Below are 15,579 nucleotides of genomic sequence, written 5' to 3'. Positions count from 1 at the left end.
GTGCCTGCGCTTTACACCACCGCATTCGACGCTTTGCATTGCGCTTGGTGATGTAAGGCTTGGATGCAGCTGTTCAGCCATGGAAACCCGTTTCATGAAGCTCTCCACGCTGTTCTTGAGCTAATCTGAAGGCCACATGAAGTTTGGAGGTCTGTAGCAACTGACTCTGCAGAAAGTTGCCGACCTCTGCGCATTATGCACCTCAGCATCCGCTGACCCCGTAATATTTAGTAGTGAGGAAATTTCACGACTGGACTTGTTGCACAGGTGGCGTCCTATGACGGTACCATGCTGGAATTCACCGAGCTCCTGAGAGCGACCCATTCTTTCATTAATGTTTGTAGAAGCAGTCTGCAGGCCTAGGTGCTTGGTTTTATACACCTGTGGCCATGGAAGTGATTGGAATATATATATATATATATATATATATACATATATAGTATACAAGCTCATTCAGAGTGCAGTTTGCATCAGTAAACGCTTATTATTTGGTTTGTTTCATTGGCGCATATTATATATATTTCATTTACATATGTGCATATATTTCAAAATATTGACATATGTGCATATAATAGCAAGTATTTAAATATTATGAAATAGCACAGTTAAATATATTTAGCTCACAGAATTTTAAAGATATAAAATATATATTACACATATATTTTTAACATGGGCAAATGTATGCACATATATTTTTCTTCTATATGGGGCGACACTATCCATCCATCCATCATCTAAACCGCTTATCCTTCTGGGTCGCGGTGGGGCGACACTAACTAAAGAAAAAAAAATCAGCTTTGTTTTTTACATATGTCACATAAATGCGACAACAGCACTAAGAAATAACGCAATTAACATAGAAGGGTGAAATAAACAGCACAAATAGCCACGTTTTTGCTTTGGCCTTAAAAGGTTACAATTTTTTTTCCACAATTGAAAAATTCATGAATCCCCTCCTACTTGCCCTTGACGTTTCTCATGAAACTATCAAACGTTTAACCAGAAAGTCAGTTGTTAGCCTAGCATAGTTAGCAAGCTAGAGGTACCACTCACCACAGAACAGGTTTGAACTGATGACACAAATGTAGAGGATAAAACTCTAAGAAAGCAAAGCTGAGTGGTTGGTATTGCAGTGATAGCCAGAATGAAACATATTCTGTGGTGTGAGCTAGTAGCCTATTATTCATTGCTGAGCCACTGTCGTGTATAGTTTTCCTAATCATGATTTGGCAGCACAGCAGATGGAAACCTCAACTAGTTTTATAAGTCCACACTGGTACAATACACGCCATGGGAACCATTTGGCTTTAAAGTAGAATAAAGCAAGTCCATCATAAGCCCTGTGGTCTTCCTCCAAGCCCTGCAATTTGGTGACATGTACCACCCATTTCAAAATTGGTTTAAACAAACCCTCGTCCACTTAGCCATGTCATTTCTCCTCAGGGAATGCCTGACACGATCTTAAGGGCTGTTTGCTTACTTTATTAGCTCAAGTGAAGGGTGTTAAGACGAGCCCTTTTTTGGGGGGGGATTAAGTGAACACTAACATATATACACACACACACATATATATATATATATATATATATATATATATGTTCAAACTTCTCAAAAATGTTTTGCATTACAAAGTTTGCATGACTAGCTGATCTAATTAACTCACTGAGCCAAATCTGCCAAAGGCGAGTTCATTCCGTTTCATCCGCTCCTCGCTGTCTCCTCCTCCTCTTCTGCCACGAGTGGCCACTTGTGTAACATAAGTAATGTAACAGACATTAAAAGCCCTCGAGGGCTGTTCTCCACTGTGGTGCTCATTCATCTGTAAACAAACCCATCCTCAGACTGGTCCTAGCCTGTGTCACACAGACTTTAGCGTAAGAGGCCCCTGCTGAATCTTTAAGCACAGTAGGGGCACATGGAGGCTGCTCCTGGGCACCACTTTGAACACCAAAATGAGAAATGGGACACCCTACGGGCTGGTGCTCCTCGCAGGCTTTCTCAAATGAGAACCGCCAGTTGGGGCAGAGCCATGGTGTACTCTCACTTTAACAGGAAGACCATGCACTTTGGTGGACGATATACAGTACTGGGCAAATCTTTGCTAGTATGTGAACTGTTTAAAACTATTTATCTTGGTAGTAAGTACATTTCTGTCAATAAACACTAAAATAATAACAAATAAACATAAACATAATAAAATATAACGAGAATGTTTTGCTTTTTAAGAAGTGATCGAGAAGTTGGTTAGAAGAATAGTTTGAAAAACACAGGTTTGGTTCATGACTTCTCACTGCACTCCAGCCGTTTGTATTTTAGTGTCCAGGTAAATGGCTTTAGATACAGTTGTATGCAAAAGTTTAAGCTCCCCTGGTCAAATTATATGTTATTGATATGATATTCGTTTGTGGGTTTAAATAAGTTACACATCCTCTACAGAGAACACACTTCTACACATTTTTGTGCAAAATTACTGTTTATTTGCTAAAGTAAACATGTAGCCTGTGCACATATTATGGCACATTTTATATTTTAAGTTTTATTATTTTCTAAAATGCTAAACTCAGCAAATACTCTGAAATTAGTGCACTAAGACTTGCAGAATAAATGCCATATTTAAGCTGCTTACTTGTAGAGGACATGTTAACTTTTTTCCACTAAGAAAATTATCAAAACCCGTACCTTGACCAGGAGTGTAAACACTTTTAAATATGACTCTTGTACAGTCCAGTATTAGAGAGAAAGAATTCTAGCCAATTTTGATTTGGAAAGAAATATAATTTTATCATCTTAATAGCTTTAATAGCTCATCACAATGGTCAGTATCTTAAAAAGCCAATAAGGAGCAACTGCAAAGAGTCAGTTAAGTCACTTAGATGACAAGGTGCTGCTCATTATTCGTACCTAGAATTAATAAAGTTACGTCAGGGGGAGGAGCCTTTTCATACAAAGCCCCCCAGCTTTGGAATAACCTACCGGTCTGTGTTCGGGACTCAGACACAGCCTCCATCTTTAAGTCTAGGCTAAAAACTTACCTGTTTAGTCGAGCCTTTGGTTAATTAGTTTTCCTGTTTGAAAATGGCGCAGATCTGGGACAGAGAGTCCTGTGGTAAATCTGGGAATGTTGGTGCTGAACTAACTATCTGTCCCCCTCTTCCCTCCCTCCCCCTCTCTTTCCCTGAGCTGATCGGCTGCCTGTCCCAAGAGGGTCTGATGTGGACACCACTCAATCACGTCCCAGGGGGATCTGATGTGGCCGGCGCTCTGCACAGTGGTGTTAAACCGTATCCACTTATACTGTTTTGTGTCTGTGCTGTTATCCGGTGTCGACCAGAGGAGGATGGGTTCCCCTTTTGAGTCTGGTTCCTCTCGAGGTTTCTTCCTCCTGTTGAGGGAGTTTTTCCTTGCCACTGTCACCAAGGCTTGCTCACTGGAGGACCCGGATTCTCTGTAAAGCTGCTTTGTGACAACATCTGTTGTAAAAGGCGCTATATAAATAAATTTGACTTGACTTGACTATTATAGCGACATGATACACAGTGTCACTTTAACAGATAGACGCTGTACTTTGGTGGTTGAAGCACATTCTTGCTTGACAATAATGGCTAAAGAAAGAGAGAGAGAGACAGGGAGAGTATGGACCATTCTACTGAATTAGTTCAAACTGCAGACCCATAGCAACAAAAAAATAAATAAATAAATAAAAAAAAAACAGTTACATATTCAGATCTTAAATATGATCTATAAACCCAAGGCATAAATTGAGATAGTAATAAGTTAGACATACAAAATCATCGTTTATAGAATACTTTCTGTTGGTAGTTGTCTGCCCCAAACCCTAGTTCTTACCTTTACACTTAATAATAAAATAATACTTTTTTCCATTGTTGTTTTTAAAATTGGACTCCTTTTAAGGGAATTTGAAAGATTTAGATTTATCATGAATTTAATTTTCAAAAAATAAAAAAAGCCAATGTGGTCTGAAGCAAAACTTACGCTAACGTTTCGTTTTGTTTTAGGGAGAAAGGGGCAGAAAAAAATAAAAATTCAAGTTTCTGGCTCCATCTTTAAAGAACTTTTAAGTCCCTGTCCCTCATGGCCACAAAGTGAGCAGTTAGATCCCATTGTTTTGAAGTAAATGTGTCCCAAAATCTGAAAATCAGTGTGAAACATTACAAATTGTCACTACTGAAACAGATTTTCTAAAAAAAGTTTTTTTTTGTGTTTTAATGAAAAATATGATGATTTTATGTGTGCACAGCTGTTCAAAGCTGTGTTTGCTGGTCATGTACTGGCTAGCATTTTTTGAGTTCTGCTCAAAATGAGCTAAAATTGTCAAAACAGTCATTAATAAACAGAATTAATTATTATTTAATTATATAATTAATTAATAATTAAGGTTTAGGGTCAAAAGGATTTTAGTCTAAAGTCCATTCAGTTGAAAGTCTGAAATGTGTTTTCAGCTCTGACTTTGAACAAATTCGCTAGAATGATCCACGTGTAGCCCATGAGAGAGAAATCAATACGAGGCAAAGGGGCTTTCTTAATATACTGCAGCACTTTCAAGGTTGTTATGACTTTCCCAATGCTTGGAGAGATTATGACGATGGCTGGAATAAAATAAAGATGTAGCAACATTCACCCGCCGCAGACAGTCGGTGGCTGTCATAGACGAGGCTCGAACATCACCGGTTTCACTCAGAAGCTCTCCAATCATGATCAGACAGCTTTTGTGATCTGCAGCTGTTCTACCTTCATTTCATCGGCTTTAAGAGCACAGCGAACCGTTCTGAGGTGGATTTTTTCGGCACTTTCTGTGTGACAGCAACACTCAGGGTTTGACGCTTATTAATAATCAGCTCGTTTTAAATCATCTTTGATGGTGAGATGAGTGTGAGAGAAGCACCTCTCGCGCTTCAGAGAGGATCCTTCATCATTAGCAGTGAAGTAGCTGGGCTGAAAAATTCCTTCTTGTTCATCAACATCAGCCCCAGAACCTTCCTCTTCAGAGACAGCTGGGCCATCAGCGATGGACCGATTGTTCGGGTTTCTAAGCTAAAATCATTTCTTTGTGGGTCACTTAATGAGCTCCTCCTTCCTCATAGGTCCACTCCATTCATAATGGTCAGTTTCAGGACCACTGCAGATATCATTTGGGTGGTCACTGCTAAAGCTGGTCTACCACACACATATATCCAGCAAACAGTGGTCCTGTAGCCAGACGCTGACAGCTGATGAAGGGCTAGCAGATGGCCAACACAAACGGTTCATATTCTCTAAGTAAACACGATGCACGTTTGGCTCCAAGCATGTACGCGACACCTGCCGCGTGTCTCATGTTTCATTTACACTTATGAAGACAGTTGGCCGAAGTTGTCCCTGATCACAGCGGAGTGAAAGGTTGCACTACTGTAACTAGGATATGGTTGCTGGGGCAACGGCTCATGCAACATGAAAATCATTGCGGGCTACTCGGGGCTCGGAGTGTGTCGTAATACTGACTGTAAGAACATTAATCCTCTCTGCTGAGGATGGAGAGAGTGAAAGGAAGATCAGTTCATAATCAATTCATTCTTCTCTCGACTCCATAAAGGATGAAAGAAGCAGCTCTATTCTATTCTATTCTATTCTATTCTATATTGTCCAATTCTGTTATGTTTTATTCTATTCTTTTTTTTAATTTTGTTCTTTTTATTCTATTCTATTCCATTCCATTCCATTCTATTCTATTCTATTCTATTCTATTCTCTGAATTTCCCCAGTTGTGGGACTAATAAAGGATTATTTATTTTTTTTTCTATTCTGTAGTTTTCTATTCTATTCTATGTTTTCTATTCTACTCTATTCTATGCTTTTTACTTCATTCTGTTTTCTATTATACTTTACTTTTTGTTTTCTATTCTATTGTATTCTACTCTATTCTGTGTTTTCTATTCTACTCTGCTTTGTGTTTTCTATTCTACTGTACTTTTTGTTCTACTGTATTCTATTCTACTCTATTCTCTTTTCTATTCTATTCTATTGTATGCTTGCTATTCTACTGTAATCTGTGTAATTTTTACTGTAATTTTCTTTTCTATTCTATGCTTTCTATTTTTTCTAATCTATTCTATTCTATTCTGTTATGTGTTTTATGTTCTATTCTATTGTATTGTGTTTTTGATTCTATTCTATTTTACTCTATTCTGTGTTTTCTATTCTTTTCTATTGTATTCTATTCTGTTTGCTATTCTACTGTAATCTGTTTTCTTTTCTATTCTATGCTTTCTATTTTTTCTATTCTATTCTGTTTTCTATTCTATTATGTGTTTTCTATTATATTCTATTATATGTTTGCTATTCCACTCTACTCTGTTTTCTTTTCTGTTCTGTGCCTTCTATTTTTTTCTACTCTATTCTGGGTTGTCTATTCTATTCTATTTTACATACATACATACATACATACATCTTCTAAACCGCTTATCCTTCTGGGTCGCGGTGGGGTGCTGGAGCCTATCCCAGCTGTCATTGGGCGAAAGGCAGGATACACCCTGGACAGGTCGCCAGTCCATCGCAGGGCAGACAGACAGACACAATCACACACACACTCACACCTAGGGGCAATTTATCACGTCCAATCAGCCTGACTGCATGTTTTTGGACTGTGGGACGAAACCGGAGTACCCGGAGGAAACCCACGCAGACACGGGGAGAACAGGCAAACTCCACACAGAAATGACCCCGGTCGCCCGACCGAGAACTGAACCCAGGCCCTTCTTGCTGTGAGGCGACAGTGCTACCGTGCCGCAGTGGGTAGCTCACTGTATTCACTGTATTCTGTTTTCTATTCTATTCTGTGTTTTCTTTTCTATTCTATTATGTGTTTTCTATTATATTCTATTATATATTTGCTATTCTACTCTACTCTGTTTTTTCTACTCTATGCTTTCTACTTTTTCTACTCTATTCTGTGTTGTCTATTCTATTCTATTCTATTCTATTCTATTCTATTCACAGGAAAAAGTATGAAATGAGGTCAACTCCTTCTCCACCAAAGAAAAAAGTCAAATCACCTCAACTTGCAAATTCACACTCAATTTTTTCCACCTCCTATCGCGGTGCCTTTTCTCCTTTTATTTTTTTTTCTTTTCCTGTTTTTCCCCATCCTTTCATCCTCATCACTTTCTGTGTTAGGCCACAGTCCCTGAGGTGAAACTGCTCTCTGGAGCACCATTATCAACCCATAACTAGATTCAAACAGCATTTAAACGAATTTGGTGGTTGACGTAAGTCTGTGGTTTTAACCGTAATCTAAAGCTCAGAGGCACACAACACACACACACACACACACACACACACACACACACACACACACACACACACACACACAACCAGACACACACACACACACACACACAGACACACAACCAGACACACACACACACACACTAGTGAGTTTTCCTGTTTTTGTGGGGCTTTTCCTTATGAGTATGTAAACGCTGTGCTCCAGCAAACCTAACTCTAACCTTAACCTCAACAACATAAAGATTTTTTTACATTTTATAAAGAAAGATGCATTTTTTGGGGAAGGTGGGGGAACAAAATAATTTTACCTGGTTCGAAGCACCCAAATGTCCCCAAAACCACCACATATTCAGTTTTCATGCAGGATCTCCATATAGAGCTAAACACACAAACACGTACTTGTGAGATCTCTTTCCTCCGGTTCCTCCGGGTCCTGCTCCACAGTCGTGGGCCTGGATGATGAAGGTGTATTCTCTCTGATGCTCGCAGTCAATTGGACGGCGCGCCCGAAGCTGCCCCTCCCCTGACGTCTTGTTCAGAACCACCGCCTCAAATGGGGCGTCCAGACCGTACACTCGAAATGCACAGATCTCCCCTAGAGATACAGACACACACACAGAGACTGAATTAGAACGAGTCCAAAAGCTTCTCCACACGGACGGGTGTTCCTATGATTTGGCAGGAGAGCAAAAGAATGGAATGGAATATTTCACTGTGTTGTTTTGGCAGTTGTTTTGTTTCTCTCTTCTTCTTTCTCATGATACAGAAACACAGCAAGGGTCTGAGATGGGGAATCAAGTTAGCAGCTTGGACTCAAGTCGCATGCTGACCTGACTCGTGACACGACGTGGCTCAGATTTGTGCTTAAGTGGCTTGCCACTCAGACTCAAGACTCGCAATATTTCAGCCAGATAAAATTACACCAGTGAAACAGATTAAATTAAGACCAGTAATCTTATAACAAGTAAAACCTTTTGTTTCCAACCTTACGTGCATTGATGCAAATACGGTGGGAGATGGGAAGGTGGGGATTGGGCGAAGACTGTGTTGGGGGGCATGTCCCCTCCCCTTTCATTTATTATGGTTGCGCAATTGCTGCAATGTATTGTTCTTTGTTTTATATTATTCTTCTTCTCTTTTATTCTTATTTTTCTGCCGGATTTTGGCCGCATAACTCATCCTGCAGTTCAAGATATCAACACTGTTCCAACTCTAGACTGTCCAGTCTGACAATCTTCGTTAAATTCCAAATTTTTCTCCCATAGGAATGAATGAGGTTAAAAATTGCATGACCATCTACTGTACTTCTGCTTGATCGAAAGACACTGTTTCGCATACACTGTCTCAGGGTAGGCCCCCGAGCACAAACTCAATGTTGTTCTGACCCGCACTCACCTGTTTGTCATTTTTTTCCATCCCTCGTTTCTCCCATAGTGTCCCATTCATTTTTGCCACCACACAAACTCTATTACTTCGTTGCCCTACAGCCACCAAACTACATGTACTCACTGAGGGTAGGACCTCAAACTCTACTCTATCCATCCATCCATCCTTCTCAAGTTGTTTTGCTCCTTTATTTTATGTCAGATGACATTAATTTCTTTAATCAATCAGTCATGACCCCTCTGGGGTGAAATTACTTGCACATTGTAGTCAGTGTCCCAGTAATAATGCTGATAATATGACATACCATAATATGACATGGTAAGTCAGGAAGGGAGCCTTTTCTGTGGCCTCTATGTAAAGTATGTAAAATTTCAGCTGTCATATCATCAGCATTATATCACTATAATGTACACTAAGCTACAAAGTCAGCTGTTATAATGTGCTATATTAGTGTTTTTCAACCAGTGAGTTTTGGTGTTACTTCTAGAGGGCAGTCTTTGTTCCCCTCTTTTAAAAACATAAAACTTCATTACAAAATATATAGACATTTGACCAAACCAACTATTTCAGATATTACACATATCAATAGCCACGTTTACATGCAGCCGGATAATCTGTTCATAATCCGACTAATAGCTCAATAGGAAAAGAATACGTCCATGTATACATGTCAATCAGAATAGAACAGTCCGATTGAGGCCATTCGGAATACAATGTCTATCCGATTGGTCGAGGTGGGTAATCCTGTAAATAACCTGTTAAATAGAAGAATAATAGCCATGTTAACGCCTGTATCTGATTACAAGTCTGTTCTGATCATGTTCGTCACATCATAGTGAAAGTTTATAACGTTCAGCATGGCGGAGCAGAAACTGGTCTGCAGAGGAGACAAAGTTTATGCTCTGATCTTTAAAAGACGGCGGTGGGACGGACGTCCAGCTTATGTGTCTCAGAACACGACGTCTTCCTCTCGGCCTTCTTTAATAAGGACATGTGAAGGACGTTTCCCTGAGTCTGACATCATTTTAAAGCAATTAAAAACACAAGCACTGCTCACTGCTGCTCATCTCACTCTGACTGGACTCACGTGATGCTCGTTTTCATGGCAATGTCTACAGTAAGTGGTACGTATGTGAGTAATCTTGGATCAGATATACAGGTTACTTATGTGAGCCGTGAACTGCAAAAAGTTGGGGTACATCATGTCACTCAAAAAAAATCTATGTCACCTGACGTTACGCTACGTCAGCCTACATCATATGTTATGACCACCTGAAAATGAATTTGACAAATTCAGCTTTAATGAGAGATGATGCCTACTTATTTATGTTTAAATCATTTGTTATAATGAGCTTATGTAGTCTTATGAACACTACACTGCGATGCCACAGTTTTTAAGTTTACATATGGCTGCATGTTCAGTGGTAGATTTTGTTTTGATGTCTGAATTTTGCTGCTGGCTTATGAAACCATCAGACGACACCTGAGCAATCATACAAGTCATCTTGACAATAAGGTCAAGTTAACGCTTAAGATCTAACATTTTTACTTTTTACTGGTATTTTATCTACTGAAAGAGTCTCATACCAGTGGTAGATAATTTTGCTTGTATATTAATTTGATGGCGTGAGACACTTTCACTAGAAAAACACTTAAAACAAGTACAGGAAGTTAATTAATCCTATGGTATTCTTAGAGCAATCTCAAAATTGAACACAATTTCTCTTGCAAAGATGTTTTTTTTGCAGTGTGTAACTTTTAAATCACACTGTTCAGCTTTTCCTCTTTTCGAGAACAAATTGTGGAAAGTTTGACTGCAACATCAAGGAACACTTTCAGGCCAAAACACAAAAATGTGGCTATGTAGGTTTAAGTCAATTGTCTGATGAGCTTATGTAGCCTTATAAACACTGTACTACAGTAAAGCACAGCATCAGCACTGATACTGTATATTAGAGAATTGCATCATTCACAAACACACACACACACACACACACACACACACACACACACACACACACAAACACACACACACACATTCTCCCTGTCTGACAATTTCCAGAATATGTTTATGTTTATGTTTATGTTGATGTTTACACCACATTTCAGTCTGTATTTCCTGCAGTTCTGCTGAACTATCTCCTCACTTTTCTCAAAAACGCAGAGAAACGGATGGACGTTTTCTATGAGATGGAAATGGAACGTTCAATACTTTTCTCTCTTTGCCTTTACCTCTCTCCCTCTCTCCCTCTCTCTCTCTCTCTCTCTCTCTCTCTCTCTCTCTGTGTGTGGGCATAAATGAACTACTGCTGGCCAGCACTGATAAGACTGAGTGTATTTTCCACGCCACTCTATTCTTCTCTTTCATCTTCATCCAGAATAATCCCCCTCTCACCTCAAACACAGAAATAATAAAGCCTGAGAGAGAGAGAGAGTAACAGAGAGAGAGAGAGAGAGAGAGAGAGAGAGAGAGAGAGAGAGAGAGAGAGAGAGAGAGATTGAAGGAGATTGAAAGAGAATGATAGAGATGAACAGAAAGAGAGAAAGAGAATGACAGAAATAGATGCAGATAGAGAGAGAAAGAAATGATAAAGAGAAATAGAGAGATACAGAGAGAGAGAGAGAGAGAGAGAGAGAGACAGAAAGAGAGAGAGATTGACAGAGAATGATACAGATGAACAGACAGAGAGCATGTGCAGGAGAGAATGATACAGAGAAAAAGAGAACATTAGAGAAATAGATGCGAAGAGAAAAACAGAGAGAGAAAGATAGAGAATTGGAGAGAGAGAAATAAAGAGATGGAGAGAGAAAGAAAGAGAATGATATAGAGAACAACAGAGAGAGAATGACAGTGAGAAAGGGAGAGAGTGAGAGAGAGAAACAGAGAGAAAGGCAGAGAGAGAGACTGATAGAGAGAGAAAGCAAGACAAATAGAGAGAGAATGATAAAGAGATGATGATCAAAACACACACACACACACAGAGAGAGAGAGAGAGAGAGAGAGAGAGAGAGAGGAGAGAGAGAGACTGTCAATCTTGAGTGTCTTCCACTTCCTTCATTTTAAAGAGTTGGGACTGTAATGAAGAATGGGATTAGACAACTTTGAGAAAGGTCTCACTCTCTCTCTCTCTCTCTGTCTGCTCTCTCTCTCTCTCTCTCTCTCTCTCTCTGTCTATCTCTCAGTCTAAACCATATCTCTGTGTATATTTGACTGCTTTTATAAATTCACTCTGACACGCTGATCTGAAATTGGAGACCTTTCCTCAGATCGCCCCGAGACTGGACACACCAGCGCACAAAAACGTACACTCACTTTTGGCAATTTTGTCACATAACGTCCACCAACTGGAACTAAGTTCTCTGTCTGACCAGTGGCCAGTTGCCAGGTCCACTGTTAAGAACAGCTGAGTGCTCTGGAGCACTTTGACCATCTCTCAGTGTTTTAGCCTCGGGGGCCGGACTGCGCTCTCAGCAAACGACACCATGCATTTCCCAATAAAGACTGTGACTGAGTCTGGATTAATGGAGGGGCTGAAATCTGAAAGTGAGTTTTTGAACAGACTAACTTTGTGTAACAGCAACAACAGTGTAAATGCAAATGTTTAGGTTCTAAATACTTTTCTCTACTGCAAAAACGATATCTCGCCAGTTGAAATCAATATAATATAATATAATATAATATAATATAAATGTTAACTATAAAGATTAAGTAACATTACAAATATCTACTTGAATTCTATTTAATCTATGTTTAATCTAATCTAAGTTTCTATAATTTCTGCATCATTTTTCAAAATAAGACAACTTATCTGCTGATGATGAGACCCTTTCACTAGAAAAGACTACACAATTAAAAAAGATGGTTCTTCAAGGGTTCTTTAGGAAGGAGAATCGTTCTTCAGATTGATGAAGAATGAGCTGTAGTTAATTCCACATAGACCTTTTTTTGAAAATGGCTCTATATAGCATAAAAAGGGTTCTGCTATTGTTACGATGTCAAGCTTGTAACAACAGAATGACCTTTTTAGAACCTTTGCCTTTACTAGAGAACTAGAGAAAGTGTGTAATGCAACAAGTATGGAGAGTTAATGAATCTTATCATAATGAATCTTATCATATTCTATATGTTATTCTATAGTTGGCAATTTCCAATGACAGGAGGCAGCGTGAATGTTGGTGACACGAAGTGGGCGGAGTCAGGGACACAACAAAGTTGAATGAAGTCTAACTTTATGCAAATAAGGAGTGAAGCGACGTGGCGATTTCCCAGAGCTGGTTTATGAGGAGCCTGGCCTCTTCCTATTTCCCCTGTTATCCTAAAAACACGACTGCAAAATGCCAGGGGCACCGCGAGCAAGTCCTCAATAAATGGGAGTAAATGGAGCTCAACGGCTAAAAACGAAAGTCAAAACAGTTTCTAACTTGCCCAAAACTTTCCTTTAATTTTAGGAAGTAGACAGATGTGTTTTACCAAAAAAAGCCAAAAAAACTTATCTGTATGTTTCCTTTTTTCTACAGCAAACAGGTTTTGGGCAGCAGGATGCTAGCATTACTGCTACTGAGTGCTGACTGACTGGCAAGCGGAGCAGCTCATTGGCTGTTCGCACTCACTGACATCATGAATGTACATGAGGCGCTGTTTTAAACCCCTATAACTCGAGTTTAAAAGCTCTTTAGAATAAAACAGTGGTGTTAAAATGTTTTATGCTGTTCTGTGTTTAGGAAATGTTTGTATTCTTCTCATTAAAAATGTTTTTTATAAACATTTATAAACTATAAGCATTTATAAACTATGATTTTGCTCAAATGCGCCATCTTAACCCATTCATTTTGGACTCGCACGGGAGCGCCCTCTAGCGTTTGAAGAACCTGGAAGACATTACAGTTCTACTACAAGTTCTCTGGGGATTAACAATAGGAATTGAGCATTCAGCAGCGTAGTATACGCTTTATCTCCAGCACTGTGAAACACTGCGCTCTGTTTTCGATACCCAGATAATTTTTCCTACTACAGATGGAATAATGGCGGCGGTGCTTTCGCCACAAATAGACATTAATCACAAAGACCAGTTACTGGTTTCCTCACATACTGACTGCACAGACACAGGGATTAAATAAACATAAGCACACAAGTGATTTATTACCAGGATTTTTAACAGATCTGATTTGTGCTTGGCATCAGAGAAACTATGGCAAGCAATGGTCAGTTGGAGTTCAGAAATGCCCACAGCCAATTAGCGGTCAGCGATTTAGCTGAGGTGAAGATCTGCTGCCGGTGTGAACGCAGGGTCAGCACTGTTGTTGCATTTACTTGGCATGTAAAGAAAATGATCTAACAAAGCCAACGATTTATAGATTTTTACTTAGTTTGTCTCAGAAACTACAAGCAAACACATCAATAGGAATATACATCACACTTCGGTCAGATTTTATCATTATTCTGATTAAACAAATCAATAATAAGTGCTTACTGATCCAAACTGCACTTGGAATGAGTTCTTGAGTGCTTAGTCTGTAAAAACAATCACTGTATATCCAGCAAAAAAGGCAGCCTTGTGCATCTTTTACCAGTGATAGAAAACAAAGCAGCACCCAGAAGGCTCTGATGTGTTTCAGTCGAGGTAAAGTGAACATACATGTGCCATATCTTCTCTGGGGGCATATTAACCCCTTAAATGGCCAGGACCTCCTGGCTGGCCCCAGGTTTTATTACACACTTCTATAACTTAAGAATAGCTTAACCAGTTTGCAGTGAGGTCCCTGTAGTTACTGAATAATAAGCCTTAGTATGTAATAAGTCTGGGATTTTAAGGGGTTAGTTTAGGTGGCCATCTGCAAATTCTAGGAATGGATTGCCAGTGCAACGCTCGGTTCCATAGGGTCAAACACCGCTTGATTCATTTGAAAAATAGTTGTTTTCTTATTTAACATTGCCATTTATATGACAGTGTTACAGAACAAGTGCAACACTATCCAGCAGCAGGATATGCTGACAAATGGTTTATCACAGGAATTCTCATATATTAATATTTTTGGTGTTAGATGTCTTGTTTTGTGCGCAGTCAGCATGCTTGGTTATCTCCCGCAACACTAAATGGTGGACCACTCTGTACCATAGCTTGTTCGCCTTCAGCATGAGAGGAGTGAAATGGTTCATCTGGCAATGTCTTGTGACATCTGAACCAGTGGGTCACTACAGTAAAGTATAAATCCTCTTGCAACACGCACAGAGTTTGTCAAGTTCATTGCGAAAGAGCTCACAGTACGTTCAAAATCTAACAAATGGCGAGGCAGCCAGGAGCGACGAGAATTTGGAAAGAAGCCAGGTTTCCAATACAAGATTCTGCAAACCAGCTTGGCTGAAGAAACACCCCCACGCAACACATGAAGCTAAAATAAAACTGAAATCAGGTTAACTCAGAACGTCAAGCAAAATAAGAACTTCCATGCAACATCCATAATATGATGTGTGATCTCAGTTCAAATAGGCACTGAGGCAGTGAACTAGAAATGATGGGCTGCTGGAGTAAATTAGAAAGTAGAAAAAAAGCAACAACAACAACAAAAAACTTAAGTTAAAGACTCAATAACCTGACAAGGAAGTAGCCCACTGCTCGCCATCATTCCTGACCAGTTTGACCACCATGGAGCTTCCCACTGTACAACGCTGTGCAAACCTCACCTGCATGAACTGACCCTCCTGATTAAACTGCTGTATTTATTAATCATAGACATCGCTTCTCCTTTTTTTTCTCTTTTCTGTATCTCATTCACTCTCAGAAAAAAAGGTAGTAAACTGTCACTGGGGCAGGACCCCTCTTGTCACTGGGAGGGGACCCTCAAGAGTACATCTCAGTACCTTGAGTCAGGGAACATAACTGTACCATAATCCATTGAAATGAGTTGTACTGA

General features: G+C 39.5%; 1 protein-coding gene across 1 annotated transcript in view; it reads right to left on the bottom strand.

Moving 5' to 3' along the window:
• LOC118826664 (calsyntenin-2) overlaps nt 1-15,579 on the bottom strand; it is a 166,289-nt gene that overhangs the window by 109,858 nt on the left and 40,852 nt on the right. Inside the window, exon 3 of the mRNA XM_036597697.1 lies at nt 7,681-7,876. Coding sequence (XP_036453590.1) covers nt 7,681-7,876 — 196 coding nt within the window. The remainder of the gene's footprint in view (nt 1-7,680; nt 7,877-15,579) is intronic.

The sequence above is a fragment of the Colossoma macropomum genome, unplaced genomic scaffold (assembly GCF_904425465.1).
Source record: "Colossoma macropomum unplaced genomic scaffold, Colossoma_macropomum, whole genome shotgun sequence".
Classification (NCBI taxonomy): Eukaryota; Metazoa; Chordata; class Actinopteri; order Characiformes; family Serrasalmidae; genus Colossoma; species Colossoma macropomum.
This window is presented reverse-complemented; position numbering and strand designations above follow the sequence as displayed.